General features: G+C 45.5%; 2 protein-coding genes across 4 annotated transcripts in view; both read right to left on the reverse strand.

Moving 5' to 3' along the window:
* Positions 1 to 7,781, reverse strand: part of Vinc (vinculin) — a 56,507-nt gene extending 48,726 nt beyond the window's left edge. The window contains exon 1 of one of the 3 annotated variants that reach the window (XM_084576379.1): positions 7,498 to 7,781. In XM_084576379.1, the coding sequence (XP_084432505.1) occupies positions 7,498 to 7,554 (57 nt within the window). In that variant the 5' untranslated portion in view covers positions 7,555 to 7,781. The remainder of the gene's footprint in view (positions 1 to 7,497) is intronic. The other 2 variants (XM_084576377.1, XM_084576380.1) reach the window with 2 other exon arrangements.
* A 9,529-nt stretch (positions 7,782 to 17,310) lies between these two features.
* The window catches only part of LOC146181327 (zinc finger SWIM domain-containing protein 5-like), a gene marked incomplete at its 5' end in the record, with an annotated part of 50,097 nt that continues 43,048 nt past the window's right edge, over positions 17,311 to 24,359 (reverse strand). The window contains 1 exon segment of the mRNA XM_084576381.1: positions 17,311 to 23,215. Within this exon segment, the coding sequence (XP_084432507.1) occupies positions 22,410 to 23,215 (806 nt within the window).

Here is a 24,359-nt window from a genome sequence, read left to right on the forward strand (position 1 = left end):
CCAACACCTCGCGCGGCAAGGGGCGACAGCCGGGCGCCCTTGTAGGCGAGGAGGAAAGTAGCGTGGGGGGAGGCAAACAAACTTTCGGGCCTCACGACCCCCCCCCCCCCTTACACGATAAAACAAAGAAAATATTGCAAGCCGCGCACACGGGCCGTAATCCGAGACGCGCCATTCTAATATTAGCACGCCGACTGCGGCGGAAACAGTGACCCAGCTAAACAGATGGCGCCACTGACGCGGCTTTTTTTTTTTTTTTTCCAAGATGGCGGTCGCGCTTCGTCTGCTCCGCCGCACGCGAACGTTCGCTACTGGAGCCGTTTAGCTTCTTTATTTTTTCTCGACGCCAGTAAAGTTTATGGGATGCTTCCTCAGCTATAACCGGCCACACCTCTTCGAGGAACGTCTTCCGTCACGAATGGCCGCGCCGATAAGCAGCAGACGAGTGCAAGCACATCCTTTTTTTCTTCTCAATCGGGTTGACTGTAGTAGCACTGACGAAGGTCTTCGTTTGCTTGTCACTGAAGAGTTCTAGCACTTTTATGCTTTATTTGCTTTAATAAACTTCAGACGGTTTTTCTTTGACAACTATGCCAGTTCCTTTCCCTGAAAGCAATTTTCTGGATGTGCTCAACCTTAATCGGTTTTACATGTTTGAGCAGTTAGGGATCCGTGTTGAAAATTAATATTCGTTTTGCCTTTGGGAGTTTAGTAAGCAATGTGCTTTGCTCTGGCAAAATGCACTGTAAATTAACTGAATGTTCAGCACTCCGTATTTTTTTTACTATAGATCTGAAAAAAAAAGAAATAAAAGAAATGCTGAGGATCACCCTCAACGATCAGACAACCCGTAAACTGCGACAAATGTCACCTGCTAATAAGAAGTGATCCTCGCGAGCTCGTCGGGCTTGATTAGGTCTATGCGATTCTGAAGCTGAACAGAAATAAGACTATTTTTAGCGATCGTCACTGGAGCTTCGGTAATCGAATATATGTCAGGGCGCCAACAAAAACAGTAACTCAAACGGACCCATAGTTCGAGAAAAAAGTGCAGAAGACGGCCTCGGGCCTTGCATGGGAACACATGTACCCGAGAGGAAACGATTTGGTTTCTGAAACAAAAACATAACGGTGGATTCATGTCGACGTTTCGACTGGGGCCCGGTCTTTTTCAAGATATATATATATAGTTTATCAATAAGCGCGCTAGTCTCCCTGTCTGTTGGACGTCATGTAGGCTGCCACAGCAGTGGCGAAATCCCTGCATTTGCGCGGGAAAGGACGCCTGCATGCCTACGCGAAACACGCGGGAATACCCACACCGAAAGCAGTGTTTGGTGTTCACTGAGGCAGATACCTTAAAAAGGATTTGGCAGTCGCCCAATCAACCCACAGCAGATCCCTCATGTATGTACGCATGACGTCTCCCACTTTCGGTTTTGTTTTCATCTGCTGGCGCCTGTTTCGTCACAGCGTTGCTCCGCGTCGGTGACTTTTTTTTTTTTTTTTTTCGCGTCTCCTTACGTGGGCAGCAAAATGATCGAATGGCACACGCCGCCCGCGTACTGAACCCACGCTTTTCCAGTCGCAACTCGAACAAGCAATTAACGCGCACCTCCGATACGAGCTGTCTTTGTTGTTAGTAAGATGTAAACGCTGCGAGCTACTAATCGGTCGTTACCACTTCAAATAAGAAAAAGATAAATAAGCAACAGGCTTTCGCCAACTTAAGTGAACATCGAAACACTATGGGTGCGTTCCAATACCCCCTCGTAGACGTCTACTTAGACGGCTACGCGAGCAGCCGCCATCTTGGGACGCGTTCCAATTCTCGCGAAGCAGTCTCGCGTAGACGGCTTCGCCGAAGTCAACATCGATGCAGACTACTTTGCTGTCTAAACATGGCGGACAGAACGCGTTTCGCGCTGAGCGAGTCGTGCGTGCGGTGGTTGCAGTAGCTGTAAGGTGGTCGTGCTATTTGCGAACGCCGGAGTATGCATATGAACGATCTTTCAAACGTGAGTTGTTACGTCAATGTATGCGCTAGCTAGAGGCTAATTTAGCTGTCTTTATGGTCGTAAGATTCGTAGCAGTGCAGATTCTTGTACCGCGCACTGAGAGGAAAGCGTGCGTTGGATGCTGTTGGTCTTCTTTTTTAACTTGACGACGAGATTCTTCAATATTGATGTTATCGACGAACTCGTCGCTTTCTGGGCACCTCGCCGGGAGTCGGGACGGCTGCTGTACGGCGCACGTGTGTGTTTCTACCTTGCTGTAGTAGCCGTGTCAAACTGTTCCGCGGATTTTCAGTTAATCTGGGAAGAACGAACTCGCCTGACGATGCCGACTTGTTGCGCATTGATTTTTTTGTGCCTGTACATTATTAAAACGAGTTGTTGTCTTTGGTTTCCTCGTCTAGTGACTACGGACAACAGGTGTAACGGTACAAAGTTTTCGTTTGCTGTAGCCGGTTATCACCTTTCGTCCATAATCCCCTCAAGTTTACAGTATTTTGCATGTTTTCATTCTTACAGCTGTGTGAATGAGACATCTGAGAAGCATGTACACTTCAGCATCAGTAATAAAAAAGGAAAAACGGACTAACGTTCTCTTCCGTCAATTCGTGAGCGGACTCAATGCGTGAGAAGTCGGTCTGCTACAAGTTAACCTATTAATAGCATATCTAAGTTATGGCGATTACAAATATAATATTGTTGCTGCAAAAAATCGGCAAACCGTTAAAAACGGGATTTTCACCTGTATTGTCGTAAATCTTTAAAGAAAACAGCGTTATGATAGTTATTCAAACGTTTTAGTTCAACCTTTATGCCGCGAGGTGACGCCAGGCGTAGACAGGTAGGCGCGTTCCAATACGCGAACCTGTTGACGTCTACGTAGACGTCTACGAAGCAGTCTTGCTAGACGTTGGAACGCACCCTTAGGGTGCGTTCCAATTCTTAGACGTCTAGCAAGACTGCTTCGTAGACGTCTACGTAGACGTCTACAGGTTCGCGTATTGGAACGCGTCTACCTGTTTACGCCTAGCGTCACCTCGCGGCATAAAGGTTGAACTAAACCGTTTTAAGAACTATTATAACGTTGTTTTCTTTAAAGATTTACGACAATACAGGTGAAAATCACGTTTTTAACGGTTCGCAGATTTTTTGCAGCAACAATATTACATGTGTAATCGCCACAACGTAGATAGACTATTAATAGGTTAACTTGTTGCAGACCGACTTATCACGCAATGAGTCCTATCACGAATTGACGGAAGAGAACGTTAGTCTGTTTTTCCTTTTTTATTACTGATGCTGAAGTGTACATGCTTCTCAGATGTCTCATTCACACAGCTGTAAGAATGAAAACATGCAAAATACTGTTAACTTGAAGAGATTAAGGACGAAAGGTGATAACCGGCTACAGCAAACGAAAAACTGTGCCGTTACACCACTAGACGAGGAAACCAAAGACAACTCGTTTTAATAATGTACAGCCACAAAAAAATCTATGCGCAACAAGTCGGCATCGTCAGGCGAGTTCGTTCTTCCGAGATTAACGTCTGAAAATCCGCGGAAGAGTTTGCCACGGCTACTACAGCAAGATAGAAACATACACGTGCGCCGTACAGCAGCCGTCCTGACTCCCGGCGAGGTGCCCAGAAAGCGACGAGTTCGTCGATAACATCACGACTGACGAAACTCGTCAAGTTAAAAAAGAAGACCAACAGCATCCAACGCACGCTTTCCTCTTAAGCGCGGTAAAACAATCTGCAGTGCTATGAATCTTACGACCATAAAGACAGCTAAATTAGCCTCTAGCTAGCGCATACATTGACGTAACAACTCACGTTTGAAAGATCGTTCATATGCATATACGCCGGCGTTCGCAAAGAGCACGACCACCGTGCAACTACTGCAACAACCGCACGCACGACTCGCTCAGCGCGAAACGCGCTCTGTCCGCCATATTTAGACAGCAAAGTAGTCTGCATCGATGTTGACTTCGGCGAAGCCGTCTTCGCGAGACTGCTTCGCGAGAATTGGAACGCGTCCCAAGATGGCGGCTGCTCGCGTAGCCGTCTAAGTAGACGTCTACGAGGGGGTATTGGAACGCACCCTAAGAATTGGAACGCACCCTATGCAGTCGAAACTAAGGCTAAGGCAAGAAAGTAATTTTAAAGCAAGCGCCAAACGGGGGCGACGCGCGTGCTTAAAGATAGCAACAAAAGAGGGAGACGGCAGAGAAAGAAGGAGAAACAGGGGTACATCGTCACACACCTGTCACTAAAGGGAGCACCCGAGCGTGAAGGTAGACCCTGTTATCCGAACGCGACTCATCAAAACGATCGCGCTTGTTAGCGCTTTTTTCAGAGTGGTTTTTGAATCCACGCTGGGTTCGTTCAGATAAAAATGGTCTTCCCGGCAACACCGTTATTACTATCGAATCGAGAGCAAATTCAATAATTCAACTCTGCCGCATACAGTTCTGCTTCGAACCGTCAGCGGCAGACAGCGTGCCCCGCCCCACGTCCGACGCATCGACGGTGATATCATCGAACGATCGTCAAACGCTCCTTTTATGATCTGAGCATTCTTTTCAATGACAAGACTCGCCGGTTATCCTCACTTCAGCTGACTCAGCTCCAGCACTCCCGCGCAGCGATGACATATCTCATTCGAGCGGATACATCGTCGACCATCGGCACCGGCGAGTTTCACAAGGCCACGGGATATCTATGCAAGAGCACTCAAGTAGCACCTAACCTTAGGAAATCCTGAACGACGTTTCCGTGACATGATACCGACAGATGCGACCTCATCTTGGCAACTGAAAAGATTTGGCAAGGGTCTGAGCACAGAGTGAAAAGGAAGATCAGAACGCAAGAAAGTACTGAGCTTGCTCTGCAACCCGCGTGTGCGATACCCGACACCATTTATGTAATAAATCGTCGTGACAGCGCATCTCAGCGCGTAATCGGCAGACTTCGAACAGCGAAACAAGGGCGTTTGCCCCCAGTTGCACGGGCCGATGCTGGGCAGGACGTGTGTGTGTGTGTGTGTGTGTGTGTGTGTGTGTGTGTGTGTGTGTGTGTGTGTGTGTGTGTGTGTGTGTGTGTGTGTGTGTGTGTGTGTGTGTGTGTGTGTGTGTGTGTGTGTGTGTGTGTGTGTGTGTGTGTGTGTGTGTGTGTGTGTGTGTGTGTGTGTGTGTGTGTGTGTGTGTGTGTGTGTGTGTGTGTGTGTGTGTGTGTGTGTGTGTGTGTGTGTGTGTGTGTGTGTGTGTGTGTGTGTGTGTGTGTGTGTGTGTGTGTGTGTGTGTGTGTGTGTGTGTGTGTGTGTGTGTGTGTGTGTGTGTGTGTGTGTGTGTGTGTGTGTGTGTGTGTGTGTGTGTGTGTGTGTGTGTGTGTGTGTGTGTGTGTGTGTGTGTGTGTGTGTGTGTGTGTATATATATATATATATATATTCCACCCAATGTCATTCACACCAAGCCTGTGAGCACTTGAAGAGGATCTGTTTCGTGTCAAACCCCTCTCTGGAACAATGGTGCGCTTATAAGCCGGGCTCCGCCTCTACGCAGGCCCGCTTTCCTTAAAGGAGTATAGACACGTACATTTTCTGTTCCGGTATTTTTGCTTTAATCGATCCACAGTGGGCCAAAACAAAGGGACTGCGACCCAAAAGGCCCCAGCACAGATCAATTAATTTGTTATCAGTGCATTTATCAGGGCCAGTTTCGGTTTCGATCTCTCCGGACACGAGCGCGCGATGACGTCAAAGATACGAGAACGCCACACGAGCGCCCCCTACTGGCAAGGTAGGTGATCGCGTAAGCACAAAATCTGATGACGCATTCGAGTCGCGTTTTTCGTCTGCTTGCTGTCGCACGTGCAAGAAAATATCGTCGTCGAGCAGCGCTTCAGCGTAGCATAGTTTCGCCCAATAGCGTGGATGTTACTAACATTGCAGGGCACATTAATCCCGACCCGCTCGCCTGCGACTCAAGCGACGAAGCAGGAATCAGCAGCAGCCACGAAAGCTTGGTGGGTTGACACGCAGGAAATGTCAACTGGTAGGAATGTTGAACAAAGGAACCGTGAAGATGCTGCTTTATCGGTCCGGTTGGCCAACGCTGTGAGCTAAGCTGTTCTAAAAAAATGTTTTAGTAATGACGCAATCAGCCACCGTAACCCGTAAGCTCTCCCGGTGGCTCCCGTGCTCACGCCTGTTCACGCGCTGATTGGTCCCGACGCGGCAGGCCTGCGTGCCGCTGGTGCCGCCGTCCAAGCATGTGGCGCCATCTGGCGCAGTCAAGGCAATCTGGGTGCGTAAATCCGTGACCGCCGCGTTCGACTCCGAAGTCATAACTGCCTCATAGCATCCGCTATCGGTAATCTAGCTATCGCAGATCGCTGTTCATTCGCTTACATAGCTATTTGTACAAAGGACTATCAGTCACGATTAAATTGCGAAGCTTATTCAGCCAATACGGAGGTCCTGGTAGAAATAATTACAGTGATACAAGCGAACTTTTTTCCTACAGCTGGGCTGCCCGGTGCGACGCACCAGATGTCCGCTAGCTCCGCTGCTGAAGGCGTCGCGCAAAGCAAGAAATTATTTTACGAGATGGGCTTGCCAGTAAAGCGGCGCTAAACTCCGACGTTTTTACAGCGTTAGCCCGTTCCGAAGCGCCTTTCGCTGGCGCTTCGATGCGACCAGCTAGGGCTAGCGACGTCTAGGGTAGGCGGGGAGCGGCGCAGTATGTTCCCGGCGCGCCATCGAGAGGCACTGTTGCCGTACGCCCTGCACTTGTGCAGGCATGCTGTTGGGGCCTGAGTTTAGCAGGCAGTCTCCATACGTACACCGGTGAGGTAATTGTAACATGCACACATGAAGAAGCCATCGAGTAAAGCGAGCAGAAGCGGCGGCGGCGCTGTTCGAGTCCGGCCATGTGTCGTCACTGCTCTTTGCTTTGCCGACTCCACGTCACAGTTGTTTGATGACGTCATGTTGTTTACCTATGTACACGTTTTCGTCACAGAGATGTCGATGCCAATTGGTTTTGAAAAACGGAGTACTTGCCTGGCTGGTTTTTAAAATCAAATTAAAATATCTTCGCGGAAAAGTGCGAGTTTGGGATTGCTTGGGGAGCATCTCTGTATAACCAGGAAAGCAATCGTATTCCTTCCGACGCTTCAAAAAATGGTGTCTATACTCCTTTAACAAACCCGGTCGCCTGTCTTTCCGTAGCACGAACAAGCGTCCGTCCGGCTGTTTTGGAACCGTACCGCACACTCCAAATATCACGATGCATACATAGCTGGCCATCGCTTCCAAGCTCGATCGAGACGAATCAGACTCAAGAAACATGCGCCGCCGCGTACAGTGTCACATAAATGAATGTGCGGATATCGCTTGACGCTGTACGCACACAAGTTCAACCAGCATGCACTGCGAGCAAAGCACAGCCTTCATGGAAGCACGACCCTTCGCCGCTTACCTGCTGTGCGACGGGCTCGAGAATGCTCTCGATCGTCTTGGTGTGAAACACCGGCATGTTGCTCAGCTGTAATCACAGGGCGCTGCTCGCACCGTACCTCGATGACAGGTGACCAGGATGTGAATTCACGACGCGGGACGCCGTATTGCGCGAGAAATCCTCGTTCTTCGTCTAGCGCCGAAATAATAGCGCCTTCTTCGTGCCAAGCATAAACACACACGCCCTGCTCCCCGCAAAACAAGCGACAGAGAGCACCTATTTCGGCAATGCCGACCGTGGCGCCCACTAGCGGCCGACGCGGCGAAGACTTGGGGGAAAATGGCCTTTCGACATGACTTTTCGGTTTCAGCGCTGCTATGCGCTGCCTTCCCGGCGTCTGATAATTGTAATTTGCTTCTTATTGTACGACGCCTTTGCGAATCAGAATACCATTACGTCCAGTTTACATACAGAGCAGCAAAACAATTGGAAGCGCTACTTGTTTTATATCGCAAAGAGCGTTCACTGATTGAAACTGAAACTGCTGAAACGTCCTCAAGGCGAAAGCGAAAGTGACCCACTTTTCCTTACGCGGAGAATCGTGGGCGTGTGCGCTCAATGGAAAAGTGCGAGCGGGACCGCAGACGCGCTGGTTTTCCATCGACAGCACGTAGTTTTCCTTTTATTCTTTTTGCGTTTGCTTCACGTTGTAAAGCATGGACATTAGCAAAAACTTGAAAATGTTAAATTATTGCCAACTTTCTGTTATAAGAAGATCCGGCATGGCTTGAACCTAGATTATATGAGAGAAAACTTTGTTAGTTGTAAGCATCGTTTAGCAAGGTTTTAAATAGAATTTGATGCTCACTTCGTATAATTAAATTGGTTTGTAGGAAAGGGAAGGCGCAGTAGGTCACAACCACAATTAGGCGATCCCAACCGCTGGCGGCTGCGTTTCGATAGAGGCGAAACGAAGTGGTGTCCGTCTGCTGTGCGATGTCATTGCACGTTAAATATCCCCAACGAAATTACTCCGGAGCTCTCCACTGCGGCACCCCTTTCTCTCTCTCTCTTTGCTTTCGCTCCCACTTTTTCCCTTCCCTTACGGCGCGGTTCAGGTGTCCACAGAACTAGTGTGACAGATACTGCACCTTTCCTTTCATGGGAAGCAAATAATATAATAATTGTTAATTAATTAATTATTATCATTATTATTATTATTATTATTATTATTATTATTATTATTATTATTATTATTATTATTATTATTATTATTATTATTATTATTATTATTATTATTATTATCATCATCATCATCTACCTCCTCAGGTAGAGTGCAAATGTCAAGGTCATAGACCGATAAGTGACGCTCTAATTATGCAGCAGCCGGCATATATATTGCTGCACGCTGCGATTTGTTGAGCCATGCCATCGACGCAAAGAAGATGGAGGAACTCTGTCGGCAATACCTCTAAAGTAGAGCAATAAAGTTTCTCCTATCCTATCCTATCCTATCCTATCCTATCGTCTTTAGGAAGGAAGAAAATAAAATAAACGGGCCTGCCAACGTGGCTCTATATCCGCCACTGCTACCTAGTGCGAACAAAGAATTGAAAGAGAAGGGCGCGTGCGCGTCGCAACAGAAGCCGTACGCCACCGAAGCGGCGGCGGGTGCAATTACGGTATGCACATTAACAGATATTAAAAACACCAGTGGCAAAACATGCAGCCCCGCCGGCAGCTGCATGTATGGGGAGGATTCCAAGCCCTGTAGGGCCGACTGTAGCCACCCGGCCTATCTGCGCTTTCACCTGCCCCGGCATACTCGTTAACGTACGCACACATATATATATATATATATATATATATATTATAATTACGATCATTTTATGCACACGAGCAAAAAAAAAAAAAATGTCGCACGCACAACTCCTCTGTTCGCATTTCTTTTTATCGCGATAGGCACGTATTTCGTTAATACAACGTATTAAAAATGAACTGTCCATGAAGCATGAAACATTTGAAACGTAGTGTTAATTGTGGCAAACATATTCAACTTTGAGCAGCTATAGTAGGTTTTCATACCCTCTCAGATGAAAATCCTAACTCTAGTAACATTGATCCTAACTGGTCTAACTGCACTGTTTGAAGGACAGATCTCTGCCAATACCAGTTGGCACCGTGCAGTTGAGTTCCAGTTAGAGTTGGAACAGGGAATTCTTCCTAAAGCTAGGATTTTCACCGAGGAATTTTTACCGTCAGCTAGAACAAACTGGGCATAAAGAGTACCAATGATAATACACAAGCTGAACCCACAGGAGCAGGAAATAAATACTTTTATCATTGCGGATTTGGTGTAGGAAAATGAGAGCCTTCAAGAATTTATTACACAGCAATGGCTGATATGAAAATTTTTTATTGAAAGGAAAAACGGAGGGGAATTTATGGGAAGGTTGGTCGGATCCTTACTCTGGGATTCCGTTGGTTAAGACCGCCGCCATCGCTCGAGGGCTCGCTGGTCCTCGAGGTCCAAGCTGGACAGGGCTGCCTCCCAGAAAAGGTTAACTAGGTGGTTGGGATTCCCGGTGATAGAATTACACATCTTTGCAGTACAACTTCTCATTCAATTTTATAGTGGACACTTTAACACAATAGCCCACACTTTAACTTTAGCCCAAGAAAGAATATAGCTACAGTAGCTTTTAGTCTTCCTTCACAGGATTCCCAAAATGTCCTGCAGCACCAATTTGAACAAAGCTAAAATGCACTAGGATGAAATTAAAGATGTAATGAAATATGAAAAAATATTATAGAGCAAAAGGTCTAAAAAGTAATTTTTATTCCTGCTCTGAGCGAGTGTCTGGGGACCATAGTATTCGGCAAACATTTATGCAGTAGTCTCAACCACATGTGTGAACATTTCGAACAATCATGGCCATTTTAGTCTGCAAGCAGCGATATACAAGAATGGCATTCATAAGTAGTCTACACATTTTTTTTTTACTTTGGAAGACCATTAACTGCGGGTTGCAAGCATGCCATGAAAAGAGTTATAGACTGCTGCAAGCTGCAGCTAGAGCAGCCAATTTCTTAGTCATTGTAAGTGCCGAATCCCTCACCAGTCTGTAAAATTTTTAACTTTTCATCAGGACTGATAACAAAAATTTGAAAATTTTGTTCAGTACAAGAGATATTGACTTGGTAGCTTGGCTTTCCTGTTGGCAACATTGAACCAAGCTCAGGAATATTTGTTCACTTCAGATTAGACAACGCATAATTCAACTTCAAAAGAAAAGTGTGCTTCACGATGATATATGTTGTTACATTTCAATTATCCTATGCATGCCCCTGGACTGCAAAACTTAAATTTGAAAATGAGTTTATAATTTTAAATATATACCGAGCAGGATGGCTTTAAGACGCGGCTGTGCTACGAGAAAAACTGAAACTTGAATCAAGAAATGATGGTCACACAGACTAAGTTTAAGGTATTTTTATTCCGAAGGTCATAGTCACTCAATGCTCATACACGACCACACATTTTGCCCTTCAATTGTTTCAGCGCGAGCACTTTAAATAGCCATTCGAATAAATAGTGATAACACAGGCGGACCGGTTACATTCCATCAGCTAATGAGTGTTGACCGGAAACCAATGTAGAAAAAAAAAGAAAAACAAGGGTATAACAACGGTTCAACAAACATAGCTGGTCAGGTAGGTGGGATGGATATGGTTTTGTGATGAGGTATGAATAAGGACGCAATACAAAGCTAACGCTTACAAAATGACCACTCAAAGATACATTTTTTACACATTTGTGTTCACTATGTTGCAATGAAGTGTATGTAGCACATGGAAGCCAAAGGTAGTGAAGGAGCTTGAATGTCCAGAAACCAAAAATATAAGAGAAGCATTAAGGGCAGCAGAAGCTCCTTACTTCACCTAGCTTACAAAGAACAATGCCCCGTGTTGTACTTCAATGGTTTCTCAATCACAGGTCAAAAAGTTTCCAACATTAGTGCACACCACATCGTACAAAAACAGAACAAGCTAGGGTTCTATGTCCACTGCCTGTTTTATTAAATTTTGTCCATTTTGTGCTGATGCTAACCTTCTCATAACACAAGGTTCTGCCAACAATGACACAATGATTTTACACTTGAGGAAGATAGGCGTTTCTCATAGCCTGAAATGCTTTGGGATGTTAAACCCCACAAACCAACCAACTTAAGGAGGATGGCAACACAACACTTCCAACTGCGAGTGAATTTTATCTAACTACACACCTCCAAGACTGGTAAGAGTACCTGTACCTCTCTTTTTACTCCCTTCTCTCAAAGTTCAGTTTACACTTCCGAGACTGTATGCGGTAAGAGTGCCTGTAACTCCCTTTTTACCCGTTTTACTCCCTTTTCTTAAAATTCAGTATAGGTGCCCATCCCAAAGTGAGACAATGAGAGGGCACTTTCCTGTCTTTGTAATTTCTTTTTGTCCTTTGCAGGCATCTTCTGCAACATGAGATCATGAAAAAATAGTATAATCACATTCTTGTGCACGGAAACCCAAGCCGACATAACATTCAGCAGCTAACATTCCTTTAGATCCTTTCCTTTTTTTGAAAACACTTCCTGCATTCATGTTTACAAGTAGCTGCGACACTGCACATAAAGAACTGAGGCTATGCTCTGCTACTTTACTAGCATAAAATATGCCACAAGAAGGAGTTGCATAAAACTTGCTTCCTTAAAATAAAAGATCACGACAAATTGGCATGTTGTTATGACAGAAGCAAAAAAAAAAAAAAGCAAGCAAATAATTTAAACACTTTCAACATCCAAGCTCCTTCATGACCACGAGCACACATACTGGCAGCCCTTCTCATCACTTGACCTGTAAAAGATTTTAGGGGTAGCAGGAGCAGGCGGTGGGGGACGTGGGTAAGTAATTAAATGTAACAAACGAGAAAAGAACAAACAATCAACATGCAGGAGGGGACACAAAGCAATGCCAAGAAAACTTAACATGCCACATTGCTCACAACACACAAGCGCCATGTATATGCACTAGCGACGGAGGAAAGAAAAAAAAAGACAGTTCAAGCGAGAAACACCTCGCACAGTTCACAAGCTATCAGGTGCGCAGCATGCGCAAGTGTCCTCCACTTCGCTTGCCGTAGTCTCGCAGCAGTGGTCTCGACACGTCATCTCTCCTATTGCTCCAGACACACCGTGGGATCTGAACACGTGCGTGCTCGCACACGAACGGGGGCAAGAGTCAAGCCAATGGCAAATCCAAAGCCCACAGTAGACTGTTCCACCTGGAACGGCTAGCGGGTCTCACCAACAACGGGATCAACACACACGGCACTGCACTGCACTGTCAGATAGATCCATTGCACCATCGCATGAATTCCCACGAAGCCTGTTGGTCATACTCCACACAATTACTTTTCTCTTGAGTGTTCTTTGTTGCTGTTTTTTCTTTGTTTCATGTGTTGCATAGCGTTCATAGATTTATAGCGCGCACTTGGAAGATGTTAAGACAACGGCACGATAAAGAGAAGGGTAGCGGGGGTGCGATTGCAAATATGTCCATCTGTGATGCAACGTCGGTCGGCATTTCGCTGCATCGTCACTATATGCACTAAATCCTGTACATGATATTTCTTCGGAGTACAATGTCACAGGGACAAAACTGCCACAAAGCACGCAAAAATGATCACATACCTATGCATACACATTTCACGCACACTCTTCAATGACGGACGTGATGACGATGAGAAAGATGATCAGATGTCACCGAGAGGCAAGTGCGCATATGTTCACATCACACTTTCCTTGCAGAAGCATTTATAGCACATGCTGAACACAACAAATGACACACAAAAGAAAACATAACAGCGATAAACAAAACATGCATTGCTTGGTCCTCACTGGCTTTAGCAAATTAAAACTCAGGGAAACAACATAAGCTAGAGAGTAAACATCAACCTAGTCACCTCACTGCGAGCTATGATAGCTCCCTCTAAACTTTGCCTTTGAAAGGTCACAAGAAAACCAGCTTCCGAGGTTAAATGACATTGAGGACAATAACATCCAGTTAAACTATCAGTAAGCATCCTCTGGCTTTCCGGCTCTTTTGATAGGCCTATTTCAATTTGTCCTCACTCACCGGCCCTTTAATGTGGCACTATCTAGTGCATTTATCATCAATGAAAATTCCAAAACAAGGTCACAAGCCCCGCTTCAAACTTTCCAGCATTCTGGCCTCCCTCAACGGCAACTTCTCAAACTGCTTATTAAGCTCGCAGCAAAGCGACATTCCAGCATTGCAAGCCCGCCCAATGGGTGTTGCAACATGAAAGGCAGCTTCAAACCTCCAAGCCTCATCCCATTCAGTACGCAGTCTAGCATTTCCAGCAAAGACCTTTGTTCCTTACAAGCTGATTTCTTTTCTTTAAACTTAAATCATCAGCGATGGATGCATGGTCCTGGAAAACAACTAAGGCACTACTAGTAAACAAAATAATTTATTGAACTCCACCTTCAAAGAGGGGTAAAATAAAGAAAAGCTTCCAAGTTCCATATCTAAAGTTCTGCTGCATGCATGCTAACATTAGATACGAGTAACAGTTCGCGACTTTGCACCGTTTTTCCCCGCCGAGGTTGACATTCAGACTACCAGGTATTCAAATGCACAAACTTTTGGAGAATTCCAATGGAAGAACGAGAACCTATTTTGCAAATCAAGGGCCCTGTTTTGAATTTATCTAGATACTGTCCCTACTGCTGATATGGAACTTGTCTCGTCATGCCCTGTGATACCTAGAGCGTATTTTAGCCTTCGATAAATCCTCAATCTGGATTCCACAAATGCCACGGTGGACTTCGCACTACCTTAAAGGTTTAGAGCAATGCAACAGATCAATAACCGGAATTCAAAAGCACGATTCCAAAATTTAAGGTGTGGTTCACCCCGAGACCGTAAAATTCAGGCCCCACTTTTGATAAATCATTATCTTCGCATCAACCTAGGTCTCTGGCTCCAGTCAATACCCACCCTTGCGTCCACACAGAGCAAGCTACTCCAGAGTAAAACTAAACAATGCTATTGAACCTGAACCACATGCTATTCAAGTTGGCGCCACTTAGATCAAGGCAATGTTGCCAAATGGCTAGAAAAAGCCCCCCCCCCCCCCCCCCCCCCCCTTCCCTGATCACACCTGCACGTTTCAGTCATATCTTCTTGGCATCCTTTTCATTAGGAACAGTACAGGTAAATTTCAGACTGAAATTACCGGCATCCAAACTGCTAAGGGGAACAAGGCCATACGTTTGTGAAGGGAAATTAGCATGTAGTAAGGTTTTTGTTTGTACAAACAAAATCGAATTAACAAACAGCGATGAAAAGGTTGCACATATCAAGGATAAGTGCTCAACGAAAAGAACACTAAATAACACCAAAGAGAAATACTGCATATTCTTAATTTTGGCAACTCTGCCGTTCTCGACAGTAGAACAGCATGAATGAATATATATATATATATATATATAAATGGCTGCATAGATTAGCGGTACAGAGGTCTAGAACAGCGAAACTTATCATTTTTTTAACACATTCATGAAAACACAACATCGGAGTCAATTGCATGTAAACTCATGTCAGAAAATCAGAAGGCCAACTACCAGGCTCTCAAAGTCCAATACTTTTGCCAACACTTTGAACTTTTCTCTGTCCTTGATAAGAATGGTCCATTTGCAGCAGAATTACACTACAGGTGTTCGTGAAGACAGGGTGCACAAGCAGTTTTTCTATAGACCAACACCGATCTGTGACGTAAGCATGATGCGGTGGCGCTTCTATCACCAGCGTGGTACGACTGGGGGTGAAAAGTAGGCTTAGCGACCATAGGAATACATGGAAGCGAAATATTCCAAAATGGTTTTCTAATTTCACAGGTCATCCGTGATGTCATTATTCGACACAGAGGAACCATGAACGCCCTGGAATAGATCGTGGAAGTGTGAAATCTCATTACCGAGGCGAAGTATTTTTAAAACACCGCGAAACGCACAGGGGTGCGAGTTGAGAGGGCGACCCATAGAAATACATGTAAACACAACTTACCGCAACGTTTTGCTCGGTTCAGCAGCATTGAACCTTTCTCATTTTTGGTGAATGTCTTGTACAACGCCCCGACATCATGTTGCATGACAAACTACATTCTCTTGCAAGTAATGCAAGTCTTGCGACTTACGGAACCGCTCACAGCAGGATAAACTGACCGCGCACAGTTGCAGACGACCATGCATAACCTGCGCTGTCGCTAGCAGACGTTCCGGAGTTAGAGGCGGCCGCGGTAGGTATCGTCAGCGGCGCTGTCGTCTGCTGCAATGCGCGAATCTCGTTCGGTCCATATTGTCGTATGGCGTTTGACAACTGCTTTTTAAATGTAATTCTGTCTAGAACGTATCACTGGAGCGAAAGTATTATCAAGCTTATTTACCCTATGCGACAGCATATCAGACTGTAAGCAAAACTTCTCGATTCGCTACACCCAGCTTGCCTTTTGACGATGTCTGGATTCATAACACAGGTTATTCGGGGAGTTTTAAAAGTAGACTGCCTCCGTAATGACGCACCATACTTTATCACACACTTCTTCAAAGCACTGGTCAACGATTAACAACCGGCCACCACTTCTGATGCTCTGCGAAATGAGAAAAATGTTCCGGTAAGTTGTGTTTACATGCATTTCTACGGGTCGCCCTCCCAACTTGCACCCCCACGTTTCGCGGTATTTTAAAAATACTTCGCCTCGGTGATGAGATTTCATATTTTGACGATCTGTTCTAGGATGTTTATAGTTGCTTCATACCGAATAACGACATCACAGGTGCCCCGTGAAAAGAGAAAACTGCTTTGGAATATTTGGATTCCATGTATTCCTATGGACGCTAAGCCTATTTTTCACCCCCAGTCGGCTGCGGCGCCGTGAGCGCCCCCTTCGTTTGTAAACACGGTGTTGGTCTATTGGCCACTTTGTACACATATTGCTCCACTAAAACAAGAACAGTCCGTACACAGAGTTACCAAGAAAAAAAAGAAAAAAAAAAAAAAGAGCCTCAACATGATGAAGCAGCAATGTATGTGCACAATCTCCTGAGAGATCTCTTTCTCTATCGTGGAACACATCGTTGTGTTGATGAATATCAGCTATTCATTTTGCTACTGAACAACTCAAGACCACCTTCTGCTGTAGGACAAATCACGAGACCACAGCAATGGCCTAGATACAAAGCCTCCACATCTGGCACACTACGTTTGGATGCCGGTGTCATTAAGAAACCAGCGACTCGTCTGTTGCTCAGATTCCCCGAGAAAGAAGACATGGAACGAAGTGCCGCCCACCGTTTGAAACCCAGCCAGCCATGTTAGATTTCAACGGCCATGACAGTCGCATTGTTAACACTTCACTATTCGAAGAATACAGCTCATGGAAGAGAAACTTTTCCAGGGCCATGCATGCTTTTCCATTCATCCCATGACAGTTTTATGGCGCCACTTTCACGTGTGTTGAAATAATCATCTTATCAATGTGCAGATGAGAGATGCCGATGAGAGTTGCTCGAAAGCTTCATAATGAGGCTTCCAATGCATGACAAGATGCAGGATATGTAGCCACACATGTCGCAAGCTCGTGCGACACAATGCAGTTTCAAACTGACTGCGTATGTCCTCTGGCCATCAGTGGAGCGCGCAAAGTCCAACCATCAATGACACTCTTGACTTAGACAGGACGGGACAATACTCTTCAGAAGGTGCGTGAGATCCTTGAAAAAAAAAAGAAATGAAACGCGATGCGCAAAATTCAAGAAGGCATCGTCTCATGGAAGCTCCGGTCCGTCTTTGGCATAGCTCATCGTGAGGTAGGCAACAGCGGCAGCTTCGTGAAGAGCGTCAACCCGTTCGGTCAAGTCGAGAGCTGCGTCGTGTGAAAATATCGGGTTTAGCGAACTGGCCCAAACCGATAATGCAACACATAGGCAACAGACAGAGATGCCGCCAAGATGCTGGTTACCAGAAAAAATGAAATGCTACTACTGAAAGTCGACGAGAACCTCAGGAAACTACAAAACCCACACAGCCGCCACGAGCATGTCGTTGTTGCTTTGGAATTGCATATGCAGGATGCTGAGAGTCCTCAACAAACCAGCTAAGAACGCAAAAGTAAAGGACAGCAAAAGTGAATGCAGTCAACTCGCATTCCCTCAGCGAGTAATAAAAATTGTTGCAAGCCTGCACTCTTAAGCGAGCAAAATACTATTCCACTCAAGATGCAGTGGTAAAAGGTATTCAAGAAAGAAATCAGACGTGTTCAGGCAAGCTTCTCAGACAACAAATAAAGATTGCATGCTTCCTTTGACGCAACGAAAGGCACTTTAACACATGGCACAATACCTACAACACCCTGTGCCGATGACGAAGCACTATAATGATATTCGAAACGCAAACACCGGTTTGTGAAAAACTAGCAAGACAAAATGAAAAGGGCAACTACCTGTGAGAAAACTAAGGTGTAATAACATAACTCTCTGTAATGAACGGCAATTGCCCAAGTTAAACCCCAGCACTATGTACAAAGCACAGTAACAGAAAAAACAAAGAAAGGAAAATACAAGCGAGCTAAAGTTCAGCAAAAAATGTCTGCATAATCACAATCAACAAGCAGTAATTAAAATAAACTGCTTGGAAACTGGCTGGCTGTTAGAGACGGGGTCACTTAAGCAAGGGAGATCATCTGAGAAGAGATTCTTGCAAAACAAATGGACATGTACATTCCGACTGCATAAAGAATTCGTGCTCCGGTATTTTTCCTTCATTCCTGCTTAAATTGCAGCTGACGTTGCTTATCTGAAATAAGTGGAAACCTCCTACAATGTATGCTAGTCACATAGAAAAGAGTGGGAACAGCTAAAGTTATACCAGTGCTGCCACCTGCATTCAAGCACACCACATGAAGTAGCAACTTGGATGAATGCTCGCTTTTCCACTAAGTGGCAGCACCAGCATACGAAATTTGACAGGGTCTCCTTTTTATGGCCACATTTATCAAATGAAGACTGTTCTGAACAAATTCCAGACAAACCATGCTAAGCTGCATTGCGAAATGATGTGCTAAAATGAAGAGAGTTGTAGGCACAATACCTAGATAAGATTTAGAGCGATGAAAAAAATTCCTGGACTGCACAGTCAGCACAGCATGGCAAGACTAGACCAAATCATATTTTCCTACCAAAATAGGTTAAAGACAACTTTCAAAGTTCAAGCAAACTGAAAGTGCTTTTGCTTATTTATAGAAACTAGCAAGGCAAGTATAAGGACCAAATTAAAAAAAAATCTAGCATTGCTAAATGCTTTTTTTTTCTTTGTAGGTTACATCATCACTTTTTTACATTAATACAAGTGCAAGTCTGCCAGATTACAGGTTCGTTTTGTCTGTCCTTACATCCGGAACCACTTTTACAAAGATAATAATAATTTGTTCACAGGAAAGGAAAGGCGCAGTATCTGTCACACTTGTTCTGTGGACACCTGAATCGCGCCATAGAGGAAGGTAGGAGTGAAAGTGGAAAGGAAGAAATAAGAGCCCTAGTGGAGGAGGACTGCGGAGCAATTTCGACCACCTGGGAACCTTTAACGTGCAATGGCATCGCACAACACACGGACGCCTCTTCGTTTCGCCTCCATCGAAATGCAGCTGCTGGCGGTCGGGACAATGGAGGCGAAACGAAGAGGCATTTGTGTTCTGTGCGATGTCAGTGCATGTTAAAGATCCCTAGGTGGTCGAAATTACACCCAGGTGGTTGAAATTACACCGCAGCCCTGCACTATTGCTCCTCTTTCCACTTTCACTCTCAACTTCCTCCCTTCCCTTATGGCACTGTTCAGGTGTCATTCTTTTAAGGACCGGTTACAGTCGAGCACTGATGGTGTGTGCATTAAAAACAAGGTGTGAGTGACAGGCTTTCTCATTAAAAAAAAAAAGGGAAAGTTATGCCACAAATGCCCAACTAGTATGTTCATTAGAAAAGCCTTGGTAATGTCACATACATTACCCACACTAAACCGAGCACTGGAGGCAGCGGAAAGGCATGTTCAGAACAACAGTACTCCCGAAACAACAGTGGCAAATGTAACTAGAGGGTGGATCAAGAATGCGCAATGCCTTTCTCATGACTGTGCGGCTTGCTCAGACAAAAGTGCTGACTAGGGTTTTGGTTTAGACGCCAGCCCCACTAAAAGAAACAGTTGTGCCACTGTCACAATTTCGAAATCGTCTCCCCGGTAAGTAGATGCGCAAAGTTCACAAGGAAGGCGCGCGCCGCATTAATATTAAAGCAGCTTTTCCCCTTATTTCTTTTGGCGATGCTTGCACACTTGCACAAACGCCTGTTCCTACATGGTAGCAGCAAAGCTGCACCATACACGACGGCAACAAAAAAGAAGAGATAAGAGAAGGAAAGATGCGACACTACAAATAACAAAATGAGAAAAAACAAAGCAACTTCAACAACAGCAAGGCACAGAGAGTCATCATCTTCTCATGGAATCGAGTATGCAGATATGCTTAAGCCGCTATAATAAGACGCATACAGTAAATCGTATGTTTCCATCACTCAAGCAAGGTCCAAGGAAAAGAGGGTGCTGTCAAAGCACTTTGGAGGTGCTTTAAGTTATAAAGCACAGCTCTAAATCAACGAGAAAAAGTTGGAAAGAGAAGACTGGGTGCCGCCTCTGGGAATATTGCAAAGATAGACAAGCAAGGACTATGTACAAAGCAGCAGCAGGCTCCTCAATCTCGGAAATGCGAAAGGAATTGTACCGAGGACATTGTAGATGAGAAGCATGGTGGCCAAGGTACAATGAAAACCGGGAGGAGGAAAAAAAACTAGAAAAACGAAAAGAGGAACGCCCCGCTGCACGTAAATCTTTGCAGCCGTGTGCACCGGTCGCTCCTTAGCATGCACCCGTCACCGGCAGTTTCTGGCGAGAGACACGGTCAAAATCACATTCCTCAACGGGAAAGAGGCTCGTGTGAGTGAATCCCCACTGTGCGCATACAAAAAATAAAATAAAAATAATGCACATTTCAATATCTATCTTGCATTTCCACTCTGTACAACATGCGCACACATGGTCTAGCATAATTAATAGCTTCCCATAGTGCATCACATACAAGAAAGATACAGTACATAACGGGGTAGAACAATTTTCTACCTGTGAGAATGTCTACCACCATTAACCACCTAATCAATCACTCGGCCAAGCGGATAACAGGCGTGGGCAGAGTCATTCAATAGCCGCCTTTTTTTTCCCCCCTATGGTCACAACAATTCTAAGACAAATGTCCACTAAGGGGCTTCTCTAACCGTACTAATTAAGGGGCTTTACCACACAGAGTGCACAGTTTTCAAGCCCAATCCGCAAGTCAGGCCTCTTTCCTCGACTTGACTCGGGCAGAGCCAGCTGCCTTAGCTAGAAGACTTAACTGGAGCGCCAAGGAAGGCAACAAAAGAAAAAAAAAATCTCACAACAAGCGGACATGACATGGATTTCTACGTGAGCTCGTTGGTTCGGTCGCTGAGTTCATACAATGCCACTGTGGAATTGTGAAGTTAATGCTGAGCAGAATGAGCAATGGAGGAATGACAAACTTATTGAACACCCTCCTAGTTCTCTTACTAACTATATACAATTGGAACAAAACTGCAAGAACCAGGAGTAATCACATGTACACCTTCATTTGATCAAGAGCGCTTAGGATAACACGTATGCACGCTGCAGCGACGTTCCTTCGTTTGAACTCACGAGACAGAGGAGTCGCCACAGTTTCGCATTCCACAAACAAGCAAACGTTTGACTGCCCCCGCCAATCAAATCAACACCTGTGATAACATACGGGATAAATCTAGTTATACTAAGCACGGTGGGCTAAAACCTCGATACAGTTCGAAACTTGCGGCTGAAGCCTCTGGTTAACGTTTGTCGGTGGCATGTCGTCCTCTTCACAGGAAACCACACAACGTGGCAAACTAGACTAAGATGATGCTCATTTAAGGTAGAACACAGTATATAACTACACCGTTTTGTTACACTCAGTGTCCAACGGTGTTAAACAACATGCACGATAGTAAATAACAAACCACAATTCAATACACATCGGTGACGGGCACAAAACAATGAGGAACAGAATATAAAAGTAAAAGGAACAGGATATAAAAGTAAAACATGCCTACAATACTGCTACTATACAGATAAATAAAGGTGAAATGCAATGAAACTAAGTGACCGTGTCTCTCGCCAGGCCTGCCATGTATGTTTTTTTAATTTTTATGTATTTCAATCTGCACTTCTTTGTTTCTTAACGGCACCACTTCCAAGCTTGCTGAGTGGTGTGGTGGTGGTTTGGCATCATAAGTTCATTTTTTTCCCGCTAAAGCTGAGTGGTAAAACCACTCCACAGAGGCTTGTCTGCTCAGACAAGCAAAGAAAAAAAAAATTCCCTAGCTAAGGAATTTGATGGGCAGGAAAGGGATGCCTTGTCCCTAAGGCACCCACCACTAATGCATTGAAATAGAAAAAAAAGAAAAAAAAGCAAACAACAATAAAGCGAACCGGAGGCAGCTCTAGTCGGCTCCACGACAGCACGCCTGCAAGTTTCGGCTGGCTGAAGGAGACACACTTCGGAGGCAAGTGGCAGACGCCAGACTCCCTCTCTGCAAAATGGATAGAGGGCCACTTTAAAAAAAAAGTGTTATCAGCAAATCTATCCACTGCACCAAGTGCCCCTATGTGGTGGTACAGCACACCAAAACTAGTAGCCAGCCTGACACACACAGCCAAGGCGTTTCAATGGTCACACTGCCTCCTCAGCCAAACCGCTCCTTGACTAGATACATGAGCTTCTTCTTGCCCTTGTAGGCAGCCTTCATGTTGTCCACGAGCTGTGCAAACTGCACGTGCCCGTCCTGGGCCAGCAGGAAGGTCTCGCGCGCTTTGCCCAGGAACTCGATGAAGTCGCCGTAGTGGCGCGGCGAGATATGTGCCAGTCGCGAGTGAGTCGTATTGACATATGCTGCGATAGCCGCATCCAGGAGCGGCCGCAGCGGCGGCTTATCCAGCGATAAGGCGCGCACGCATCGCCGCTTGGCGTCCAGTGCAGCCGAACCCATGCCTGGTGCGGCCATCGAGCACCGGCGCAAAATGTCCGAAAGAACGGTGGCGCACTGCACATGCTTGACCAGGAGCGGCACGAGACCCGCCAGCTCAGAGCGGCCCAACGAGTGGGCCAAGGCGCACGCCCAGTGGATGTCGTTGATGGCCGGATGCGCGTCCTGGTTGTAGGCCAGCTGCACGCCGCGCGTTGCCAGCACGGCCAGCTTGTAAGCCCGGTGGGCGTAACCTCGGTGCTCCATGTACCGCGCTACGGTGAACAACTGTGAGGAAGTCATGACGCCCGAGCCCGCCGCGTCCACCACAATCTGGTGAGCCGTCTCGAAGGCGTACGCGTCCCCCTCGCACAGGGTGAGGGCATTGAGCGCGCAGTTGGGCGGATCCTTGGAAGCGCACTGCAGGGCCAGGGTTCGCGCACATGAGGACAGCTCCTCCTGCTGGCTGAAGTCGAGGCCCAGCCGCAGGATGGTGGCGTGCGACATGATGGTCGTGGCCACTGGGCCTGCGGGGAGGAGCAATTGGCATGTCCCGGCACTGCTTTTGACCTCAAACGACAACACCGGCGAGCTGGCACATATCTTTTGTAAAGCTCATCACAAGATAGAGAGTACGGTATATTAGTTAAAACACACACACCCATACACACCCTTCCTGAAAGATTACCAGCCCAATGCACTTATCTCTCAACACAAGGTTGTTGTTGAAGCAGCCATGTGAACTTAAAGGACCTCTTGAAATGCTACTTACGGTAATATCCTAATGCAACAAATCTATCCAAGTGATCCATAATGTATTCGAGTCAAAATGGAAAGCTTAATTTGCATGCAGCGTATAATTTACAAATAAATATATTTTAGAAAGTGCTCCTGGCGACTGCTTGCGACCAAATGGGGGCGACCACAAATTCTCATGTGACGTCTCATGTGACGTCACATGGGTTTGCTGGGCGTGCCCGCTCATTGCGCGTTCCCAAGTTAAGGGGGGACATGGGTCTTGAGCAAAATTTTCTTAATATTTGTCCTGTCAGTATGAAATTTGCAGGGTTTATGTAAATTCTTGTGCTGGTTTCAAATATGTTGTTAGTTTTCTTCTACATAAATTTGCTGAGTAGTTACAGCAACTTTGCTGTTCCAGACTTGCGGGAAGCTTGTAAAAATATCTACTGAAGGGAAATTGCTAAAATGCACATGGATCTCTTCCTGAATGTCTAAGGAACACAATAAAACAAGTTTTGTGCTCCTGCCTTACTACAAGCTAAAGTTATGGAAGTTTTAATTTTCAGCTTCACAAGTGCAACCACCCCCTTTCTACATCTTCTTATGTTTAAAAATTTTTCATGCAGTTGAGACCTTGTATAATAGCTTTATTGTGTTCCTTTAACACTCACGAGCCAGTAAAAAAAAAAAATCATTACAGTCTAACGAGTAGGAGAGCCACAATGCCACCCGCAAAATAGAAGGGTAGGCAAAATTTTCATTTTGAGAAAAATGGAAAAAACGAATTGCAATGTCAAACACTAATTTAATCAAACAAAAACTGTAGAAACGCAGGCCACTGTGGCCTAGAAGGCTCCTGGACAGTAATCTGCATTGGGTTTGCCCTTCTGCTTTCGTTTTGCTGCAGTCTGAAAAGCTGCAGAGGAAGCA

This window comes from Amblyomma maculatum, chromosome 8, assembly GCF_055883805.1.
Source record: "Amblyomma maculatum isolate TAMU_Amacu chromosome 8, ASM5588380v1, whole genome shotgun sequence".
NCBI classification, from domain to species: domain Eukaryota; kingdom Metazoa; phylum Arthropoda; class Arachnida; order Ixodida; family Ixodidae; genus Amblyomma; species Amblyomma maculatum.